The sequence below is a fragment of the Argentina silus genome (assembly GCF_951799395.1).
Source record: "Argentina silus genome assembly, chromosome: 16".
Classification (NCBI taxonomy): Eukaryota; Metazoa; Chordata; class Actinopteri; order Argentiniformes; family Argentinidae; genus Argentina; species Argentina silus.
The window spans coordinates 11223208-11233451 of record NC_139670.1 but is presented as its reverse complement, the minus strand read 5'-3'; the positions used below and the strand labels follow the sequence as shown (position 1 = coordinate 11233451).

At 41.8% G+C, this 10244-nt stretch overlaps 2 protein-coding genes across 4 annotated transcripts; both read right to left on the bottom strand.

Annotated features, from left to right (window-relative positions):
- Positions 1-595: 595 nt before the first annotated feature.
- Positions 596-5735, bottom strand: pus3 (pseudouridylate synthase 3). 3 transcript variants are annotated; one of them, XM_083687416.1, is made up of 7 exons: positions 5637-5735; positions 4794-5205; positions 3556-3830; positions 2899-3085; positions 2605-2714; positions 2314-2486; positions 596-1945 (listed from the first exon to the last, which is right to left on the bottom strand). In XM_083687416.1, exons 2-7 carry the CDS (start codon positions 5199-5201, stop codon positions 1689-1691), a joined length of 1410 nt encoding a protein of 469 aa, XP_083543542.1. In that variant the 5' UTR covers positions 5202-5205; positions 5637-5735; the 3' UTR covers positions 596-1688. The 3 variants fall into 3 exon arrangements, with proteins under 3 accessions (XP_083543542.1, XP_083543541.1, XP_083543543.1); XM_083687415.1 differs by having other exon boundaries at positions 4794-5234; positions 5637-5734; XM_083687417.1 differs by lacking the exon at positions 5637-5735 and adding an exon at positions 5446-5563.
- A 2086-nt stretch (positions 5736-7821) lies between these two features.
- Positions 7822-9958, bottom strand: LOC310817217 (CD63 antigen-like; the record flags this gene model as incomplete). Its single annotated transcript, XM_083687658.1, has 6 exons — positions 7822-7878; positions 8190-8273; positions 8454-8597; positions 8842-8931; positions 9441-9515; positions 9803-9958. 6 exons carry the CDS (start codon positions 9956-9958, stop codon positions 7822-7824), a joined length of 606 nt encoding a protein of 201 aa, XP_083543784.1.
- Positions 9959-10244: the final 286 nt, after the last annotated feature.

The following is a 10244-nucleotide window of genomic DNA, read 5'->3' as shown; positions in this document are numbered from 1 at the left end:
CCTACAATTCATTTGGCTGGAAAAATAAAAAGACATTACAAAATCTACCTTATAAACACATCTGGGTACTAAGATGCATGCTCTACGCACCTATTTTACTGTTATGTGATTATTCTCAGATGCTGAAATGCAGATCAGGGTCTACCATGTCAAAACCAACACTACCACTACTTTTCTTATCAAGTTTTTGTTTATGTAGGAGACTTTCAAACAAATTATGGTTTCAAACTTTGAGAAAATAATGCTTCTCTCATTGAATGTAAATCCTTAAACACTAGAGATATGTGGTTGGAATCTGTATTCTGTATCTGTAAAGGTTTATTCCGGGTGTCGGCTCATGCTTAGCGCACCGTTAACCTTCACGTCACATATCAAAATAAGAGTCTTGCACAAGACTGTCAATCTTCTAACAACATGCAATGTTGAAGACTCTTATTTTGATGAGGGGAAAGGTTGTGCTTGGCATAAGCCGCAACACACCACTGCTACAAGTAAAAACTGATAAAACATACCTTCTGGTGAGTATTTTTTACTTAATTACAACTTTCCACAAGAAAGTACATAACAAACATGTAGGATATCTTGAAGCAGGGTTTTATTCAGCGATATAGTGTGGCCATGTGTTTTCCAGGTTTCAGTCTATGTATACTTTTGCAACTGGATAGAGAAGCTTCTGGTAGAGTTGCAGTTGCAACTAAGGATGATGGTGGTCATATGGTCAACTGAATGACATCAGACACAAAAGGCTTCATTTCTCTCTGTTTATTCTGGAGAGAGGCACTGGGAAGAAGACAGACAAGTGTGTGTCTGTCTTTTTATAATAATAAAAAAAAAAGTAAGGTGTGGACAGATCCCCCACCATTGGAAAATAAACAGGGTTTTTTTCATTCTTCTGTTGAATAATACATTGTGGTTTACAATTTAAAACTCATAATTTGTTATAAAAACGTAGACATCTTCAGATTTAATACATCTCTCCTGCTCCTGTCCTATGCTCCTCTTGCCAAAATAGCATGTTCTGCCTGTTTGGTGCTAGCTTTCACTGGCACTTCATGAAGTTTCCGCAGGCCTAATCTGGATTGATTTTCCATATAAAAATGACTTACTGGGCCTTTAACAAACACAATTACTCCAATTACTTCACTATGCAGTAAAAAAAAGAATAAAAGCCAACTTTACATGCATTTTATACAGTGCCCTGTATCAGCAATGGGACAGTGAAGCATTTTTTCTTCTTTTGGCTCTACACTCCAGTTTGGATTTGAAATCAAACAATGACTGTGCTGTGAAGTAGAGATTCTCAGCTTTTCTTTGATAGTATTGGTACGTGATGTGTATTTGTGGGGTCATCTGGTTGCAGACTTCAGGCAGTTATTTCATGCAAAGCATTGTTGACTAAATACGAAACATGAGTGCTTAATTTGGACATTTGACAAATCTGTCCCATCAGTTTTGGGTACCCTGAAAGCCTGAAAAGGTGTTCTAATTTCTAAATGGGAAAACCAATACATTATGTACACAAATACCATCAAATAAAATCTGAGAATCTCTACTCTAACACCATAGTAATTGATTTCAAATCCAAACTTTTGGTGCGTAGAGCAAAAAAACTAAAACAAAAAAACTTCACTTTCCTACTGTATATAAGTCCAATTTCTCCATTTAACATCAATCCTCTTGTACCTAATCTAATTGATGCTGGGGTTCGAAGGCGACACTTTAGGGAGGACAGACAGACTGGGTGAATTATGGGATTGCTTAGACCTTTTGCCCCTGTGTACCATTTCGCCTCCATTTTCTCCTTCCTCTCGCTCAAGCCTGCCTCTTTTAACAAAGTGTTCTATCCTGGATTCCAGGCTCTCACAGCACGGACGTTCCAGCAAGGGCTGATAGTTCCTCTGTCTCGTCCCCTCCATCAGCCAACAGTGGGGAGAGGAAACTCCACCTGTAGATGGAGGTGAGAGAAAACATCTGAGGGAGGACTTTAACCAAAAGGCCTCAATCAGGAAAAGTGTTCAAATTGTAACTTGAGTAAGTAGTGACAGAGAAGGGTAAACACTATTGTCATCCACTAGTTAAATTATACTCAGAAGTCAAATTGAGATTTCTGTGGGATCAGTTTGGGGTGACGCTCCATCAGATAGAAAATCCTAATTCAGACCCTAAGCATGTATCTACCTAGTTCTTGGTTATAGCTGTAACAACTCTTCAATGGCACTACAGTACTAATAGTAAATACTATAGTAACTTCCTTCTGTATGCTGTCTCCCATCCTTATGTGTACACCTAGTAATACTGATACAATGGACTGACCCAACTTCTCCAGGCCTTGGATCATCCCATGTAGGACCTGGGTTTTGACTGCAGTCTGTGTCCAGTGCTGCTGCAGTGTAGCCAGGGCGTGGTTCACCTCCTCAGCTTCTAGCTGCCAGCTTAGCCCCTCAAAATGGCAGTCAAACAGCACCAGGGGGTAGTCCACTGCCATACTGAAAGGATTGTATCATTGCAGTTACAGTACAGCCTTGTGTGGGGAATGTTTGGAAGTATTTACTTGATAGTATTTCACAGTGTTTCTATGTCTGGTGTTAGCAATGCCAAACTCACCTGTACTGAGGTTTCCTAGGATTGATGTCGACATTCAAAAGTTTGTTCACAATTTCCGGGGCTTCTAACTTTTGGCCAACCAGGAGCAGGACTGCCATCATGCAACGCACCTGTTGGGGGGAGCAACACACCACCCAAGGGTGAGGAAGAAATATGTCATAGGTTTGGATTTAAAAAAAAGATTTATGCAGAACAACAACTTCAGCCAATAGTGTCGGACCACAATGCACCTGCTGGTCACATTTGAGTTCATAACAAAACTTTCATAACATGAGGTCATCTTCATTCTCACACCTGGTGATAGAGGAAGGCCAGTCCTTTGATCTCAAATATGAAGAGGTCACAAGGGTCTGAGGTGTGCATGTGGTGAGAACAGAGGATAGGCTGGATAGAGGCAGACAGTATAGTTCTCTGGAACTTCAGAACTCCGTTACCCACGTCCATCTTGCACAGGTTGCGGAAGTCATGGGTGCCTAGGTAGCTGTGGAGCAAGGCAGAAGCTGGTGTAAGCAAACAGTGCTCCTAAATTGACCACTGGGGTTTAAAATTCCCTACCCAGCTATGCTGCCTTCCGGTCTAGAAAATGTGGCTTAAAGCGGCAATCTGGGATTCAAGTAACAAAGCCCCACAACTTGTTTTGGTAAACAGCTGAGGGGTGGGGTTGGAGTTTAAATGCAACCAAATTCATAGATGGATCAATAGAAAATTCCATTGTTAACAAACAATGGGTTAAAACAGGCCTATGGGTTCTGATGGGTAAGACAGTTGAACTAATCTCATGAGGCATTTATAAGTTATAATCTTCAAGAATCAATGGCTATATACAAGTAATTTAAAAGTTCAAAAGTGGATGCACCAATCCCAGACTGCCCCTTTAAATCAGAATCGAAAGATTTTTCCCTTTCCCTAGTTGACTTGCTAACTTGTCTTCAAACTAATTTGGCTCCTCACCGTTTGGCAGCCTCTGCCATCAACTCTACATCCAAAGCCCCACGAGGGAAGTAGTACCGGTACGTTCGGGACTGGCAGTCAAAGCGTGCACTAAATCCCTCTGCCACAGGAGACCAGTCTAGAACCCTGATGTCCTGGGGTAGAACTCGGTTCAGCATTTTCACATAGGGAAGCTCAGCGACGTCTGCTTTGGTCTTGCCCGCATTGTGATTGGCTGGGAGGGTCACACCCAAGCCTCCACAAAATTGAGTTGAGCGCAAGTCTATGGATATGACCTAAAAACAAAAACAGCTTGGTCAAAATCAATAATAGGAGTTGAGTTGATACATAGGTCAATAAATGAATGGTCCAGTGACAATGGTGCAGAGACCGGGTTCTTGTCCAGACTTTTTTTGGCCAAGCACTGGTGTTTTTGGTGCGTTGCGTTCTGTTTCCACCACCCAGGTGATTCTGAGGACTATGGGAGAGCAGGTTATGGTTTATATGGCATATAAACATATTGTAGCAGTGTCCCATAGACTAGCCTTGCCAAAAAATGGGAGGGCACAGGGGCAGTACACATCACACATACCCTAACCGGATAGCATCCTCCTCTATACAGTCGTTGGGACAGAGTCAGAGTATCTGTCATGTATCGAAATAAAAATACAGCCAAGCCAGTTTGTAATAAAATCATTCTTTCACTGATTCTGATGGTTCACTGGTGGTTGTCCCCTTTGATGGGCATCAAGCTTGCCCAATGTCTCTTGCAAAGTAATTTCATAGCAAGTAAAAGGAGTTAGCGAGCTAACTTTGACAACAACCTGAGTTGGAGCTAATGTTAGCTCGCTTCCATAGTATACCCCTTGAGTAGGCATATTTGGCAAGTTTTATCCCTGCCAAAGAAGACAACCACCAGATGAACAATCAGAGTGAGTGAACAAATTGTGGCTTGGCAGGGTCATTTTTATTTAGATACATGAAAGTCTCAGACTCTCTGTCCATATGACTGTATAAAGGAGGATGCTATCCAGCTAAACTACCCCAAAATAGTTCTCGGAGATGGAAACACAAAAGTCTGAGACCTTTAGACCAAGCACTGGTGCCCAAAGTGACAGTGGAATAGCGCCACTAGCATCTCAGTGACCCAACCAATGGGTCCACTCCAGAACTTTTGAAATAACAGCTACTGAGTTCACTGTTGCAACATGTCCAAGACTTACATCTACTTCAATATATCAGCAGTGCAGTGATCTGACCTGGGAAAAGGCGCTGACACCCTTGTCAGTACGACCACACCGGTGATAATTGGAACTCTGGCGATCCTGGATCAGTCGTGTCTTTAGAACAGCCTCAAAGAGCCTGGCCTCCACAGTGTTGTCTGTGTTCTCTTGTACAGCAAACCCCTGGTAGGCCCACCCTAAGTAGGCCAAGCGGAGGGCGACATGGCGTCGAGGGTGGACAGAGAAGTCAAATGGCCGCTCTTGACCCCTTCTTTTCCCTTTCTTCCTGCCACCGCTTTCATGCTGTTCATCTTTCCCATCAGGACCCGTTTTGGTGTTCACTTCCACCTCATCCCCATCTCCTTCCTTTTCTCTGAGCTGTGTCTTCAGTTTCTCCACCTCTCCTTCCAGATCTCTCACTCGCTGTAGCAAGTCCTGGGACATACTTCTAAGAAAAGAGCAAGCAGGAACGCTTTTCTATAAAACAACATGACATGATGTTTAAATATTGACTTATTCATAGACTTATATCTGATAAAGCTTTAGTTGCCTAGTTAAATGTCTACACACATAGCAAGCCAAGCCGTAGCCCCATCACTTCCCATCGCATTAGCCAGATAATTAAATGGAGCTAGATAACAATGTTAGCTGGCTACCTAGCCGAAGAGACGACACTAGTTTCCAGTACCCTCTGAACTGGAGCGCAAGTCTATGGATCGGTTCGTGCCAGCCCAACTCCGACTGTACAAACTAGTAGTACCGTCGGTTCGGCTCCGGCCAGTAACGACGTATCATTCATATTAGCTGTTGAGAACAGCTTTGATTCGCTAATTCTACCATGCACCCATTATAAATAATGTCAATATCATAATGTCTTACCTTTTTACTTAGTTTTGTAACCTTGATTGCTAAAGCTTGCATTGCCAATTCAGCCACTTCTCACGTCCGAAAAGGCATGCTGCTGTTAGTGAGGCGCTTCAACGGAAACAAGACCTCCGTTCCGTGAACGGCAATAAGTGGAACCCCGCCCACCTACTTCCGGTGAATGTGTATATAAATGTAAAAAAGTTCAAGTTTAGCATTTACAAATAGTCATCAAGGAACCACAAACAATATGCTTATTATCTTTAATATTTCTATTCTATATTGTGGTACCAATCTACTCGGCAACACTTGTAGAACAGAATATAGATCAGGTGAGTTGTCTTCAGTGAGTACCAATGACTGTAAATAGAATGGACACATTGAAGTCTGACATCACCCGATTCATTTCAACAGCAGTAGCTGGTGTCGCTAATCCGCCAACGAAATGCATACTTCCTCGTCGCCGTTTCGGTCTGTCCGCCCACTGAAAGTGCTCAGTATTCGCTATTGTCCGGAACAACGTGAGGAGAACGCGTGAGCAAAAGGTGACCCCTGGGCAGCCACGTGTTGGCCTCTGCCGAACGAACATGCACACTGGGTGGTCAAGACAAGAATCACACAGGAATGTTTATGATGACTGATGGATAGATGATTCACTTACTTAAACAAATGCATTTGTTGTAAGTCGCTTTGGATAAAGGCGTTTGCTAAATGCCGTAAATGTAAAATGGAACGTGTAGGCCTCTGCAGACCGAGCATGCACAATGGGTTACCAATATGAGACGCACACAGGAACGCGCCTCAGCCTTCAGCTAGCAAGCAATGTTGGCAACAGGACAATAAAGATACCGCACAACATTCAGCTGATGAAACATTACCCGCTCTAGAAGTCGCTATTCTTTAACCAAGGCTACAGCACTCAGAGATAAACTACAGTAACCTTAATGGGTAGCCTACATCTTAATTATTGATTGTATTTATTTTGTTCTGACGTTTAATAATGTATGTAATGTAATCATTTGCCACAATTGATACATTGTTGATGTTGTCTCATCTCATGATGTTTGCTCATGGCAGCGTCCCAGTTCTATCAAGCATTTCACTGTAATTGTGTCAACAGGTATGTAATCACTATGTATTTATTTGAATATATATTTACCTTACATACTACATAACTAAAAGCGCATTTGCACCAAATGGATGTAGAAAAAATATGAATTGACGTCTCGTAGAATATAGGCTTGCACAAGCCTGGAGACTGGCAAACTCACAAGTCATTCGAGAGAAACGATGGTGCTAACTTCGGTGTACTCAACGAAGTGTTGGTGAATGTACATTAAAAACAAAACACTGGTGCATGTGTCCAAAAAAAGTCGTGAGTAGGACCGGTCGCTTTTTGGCCCTGATAAAACTAAGATTCCTAGAAGATAAAAGTCAGCCTTTTACTAAATAAAGACTCCAAAACCCTAAGTGAAGTTGAAATTGTTTAATCCCAAAATGCATCAGCTGAACACACAAAGAATGAGAGTCACAGCTCTCCTAATATACTCCCATGAACCCCCGCCCCCCCAAGCAATAAGACCCTTAAGTACAATAGTGAACAGAAGACAGTCTCTTTGTCTAAGAGTGGAAGTTAGATGCCAGTGTCCACCAGCTGTACTCCCCAATGTTATCTCATGGGAGAGTGGTCCGTAGAGACTTGAGAAAACTTAAGCTGCAATAGCACATCATACTTGAAACTAGGCTTATGGCCTTTCAACACATGTTACACAGTTCACACACAGTCTCTATGCAATCTATCAGCTCCAAGCACTGGTGGGTTTTTGAGTGCATTGCGTTTCCACCACCTGGGTGATTCTGAGGACTTGGCAAGAGCAGGGTCAGCTTTGCTTCCATCCTTTTCATAATTGCAGTGAAAATAACTAATAATAATAACTACAATAATAATAATAATAACTAAATAACTGCCATAGGTAGTATGGATGTTTAATATCTACTAGATCGATTAGTAACAAGTTTAATATTATATGGGCACCTGGCATGCATTTGGTGCATAGACACATAGAAGTGAAAACATATTTCGCTCTTGTTCTCCATAACTGGCTGATTTTAAGACAGATATTTTAAGAAGGATACACTCGCTAGATAGATGCTAGTCATTGCTGGAACTGTTTTGTAAATTAAATAAAAAATATGGCATTTAAAGGAGCAGGATGTAGTTTTGCCCATTGCTGCCCTCTGTGGCCACACTGCAAAACTGAAAACGTAAATATGCAAAAAGTGTTATAGCTGCAAATATGTGCATTTCCTTCTCAACAATCGAAGTGTAAAATAGGTACATAAAGGCCAGTGCTCGTTGGTCAGTGGTCAGTGATACGTCAATTGATGTCTTCGTAACTTCTTTGTCTCAACCCTTGCAACAAGCACATTCCAAGCAACACTCCCAGGACCTTTGGAACAAAACATGTGTTTTATAACACTGCTTATAAATGCCCTAGTGCGGCCATTGCCTCTGCAATAGTCATACTGACCAAATAGACAAGGATGGACAGATTGACATTTGCTTACCTCCACAACCCCCAGACCAATACAGGCAGCAGCCACCCAGACCAAGTTCCTCCCAAGATAATGTTGAATGGCTGGGACACAACCCTAAGGAGGAATATAGGGTCACCTTCATTAATCAGAAAACATTAAGCTGATGGATCTAAGAAAACCAAATTGAATAGTTTTAATTGCTCACAATCTTCAGTGTGGTAGTGGTGGTGGTGGTGGTGTGTGTGATTATCTGTATATATGTCTATACATGCGTAAGTGGGATCGTCTGCTGACCCTCTGGTATATGGTGGATGTACTGATGACTTGTCCACAGGCCTCAAGTTCCACCATGCAGCAGGAGTCTGGGACCGAGCTGCTGTTACCCCAACCCTTACTGTGGAACCAGTCTGTGTAGTTCTCAGCACCACAGCAGTGGAACTACAACAGAGCACAAACAGTAGCGGCAGTACAGTATTATGGCCAACAAATATAAGTACACAAATCATGTAATATATGCACAGCATATAATTATCTGGGAATTCTAGTTTTCCTTTCTCATGATACATCAAACTTGTTGATGGGTTCAATAATATTATAACCTAGGCATATGGCATTGTTATTCTTGTAAACATTTAATGTAGGCCAATATCTGATCGATACAGCATTCATAATTAGGTGTAACCTCATCCTGAATGTCATCGATGATAGGTCTGTTCCTCATACTGTACTCAGTGATCGCTGACCGGGCCTTCTTGCTGATGGTCTCATTCACCTGCAGAGGACAGGCTATGTTGGTTACCTTTCAAATACACATACAGCATTCTCCCAAGATGTTTTCGGAAGTGGGCAATAAACGGAGCTGCAAACACAGACAAAAATGTTCAACTGAAACCAATCAAGGCCTTTGTCTTTGAGGCAGGGGACGACAGAATTCAGCAGGGTGGAGCTTAGGGGTGCTGACCCAGATCGTAAGTCTAGGTGTAGTCTCGCAAAGCCACACGTTTTCTTGCCATGCTAGATCCTCTTAGCATATGTTAAAGATGACATCAAATGGAATTCTTGGATGAACTCCAAAACTTTCCATTATCTATTGACTCTTATTTCTCGACTCTTGGATTTCAATGGTTTATGTGGTGTAACTATTAGGTGGATTTAGAAAATTCCAAAAGTGTTTAGCTTAGTATCTTCATTCACTCAGATACATTTATTAGAATAGCAGTTTTTTTGTGTGACACTTCACCAATGTAATGATATTGTGAACATGGAATTATTGTGACTCACCTTACTGCGAAGGACGTACAGGACAATTCCTGCTACAATCTCCATTATGAGAATCATGATAAGGATGGTGGTGAACTGCATCACATAATTAAAAGGTTAACCGTGTTAGTGGCATATTAATGTCTATGGAATCATATTTGTAGTGTAGCTCAAGGTTATGCCTACATTTCAGTCGCGATCTCTCAAAGCATATAGGTGTGTAATATGTCTGTAACCACATCAATACTAGCCACTTACTATGATGCAGACTGCAACGTATATTCAATGGAATACAACTTGTGTACCATTTAATTAACGTTGCAACCATTGGTGCAGCGAGCTTGCTTTGCAGACGGTCTGGAAGGCGGAATGTGGTTACTCACTGCTGCCAATAGGCGGCGACTGTTGGTCCACGCCCCGAAGCAGCCAAGGAACGAGATAACAGAGACCGCAATGCCCACTACAATGAGCAACACAGAGGTGCGAGAGAGAGCACTACCGGTGAAAGTTGCTATTTCTGTGTAGGTTGTGCGCGACATTGCCCCAACGACAATGAGGGCAATGCCCGACACCTGCAAAACAAGCACGCCTGGGTGTTATTGATCCAAATACACTTTAAACTTAAGAAGTCAAAAGTGATCGGGAAAACATGATTGAAGTCTTCTTTGGCACATATTACTAGTGGTAGTGGTATTGTAATATTCCAAAGGATCAATTAATTCAGCAATTACTATTCTGTACAATTCTCGCATCAAAAGTAACAAACTATTCTTTATCTTTCAATGTTCTTGACTTTTTGTTAAGTTTGGTTAAGTTAGAATATTT

Bases quoted from the DNA above. Each gene is read 5' to 3' on its own strand.
- pus3 (XM_083687415.1), bottom strand. From the start codon at position 5,678: ATGCAAGCTTTAGCAATCAAGGTTACAAAACTAAGTAAAAAG. The intron at 3,831-4,793 runs GTCAGATCACTG...TTTTGTTTTTAG, and splicing joins GTGTCAGCGCCTTTTCCCAG to GTCATATCCATAGACTTGCG. The intron at 1,946-2,313 runs GTCAGTCCATTG...CTCCATCTACAG, and splicing joins CCAAGGCCTGGAGAAGTTGG to GTGGAGTTTCCTCTCCCCAC.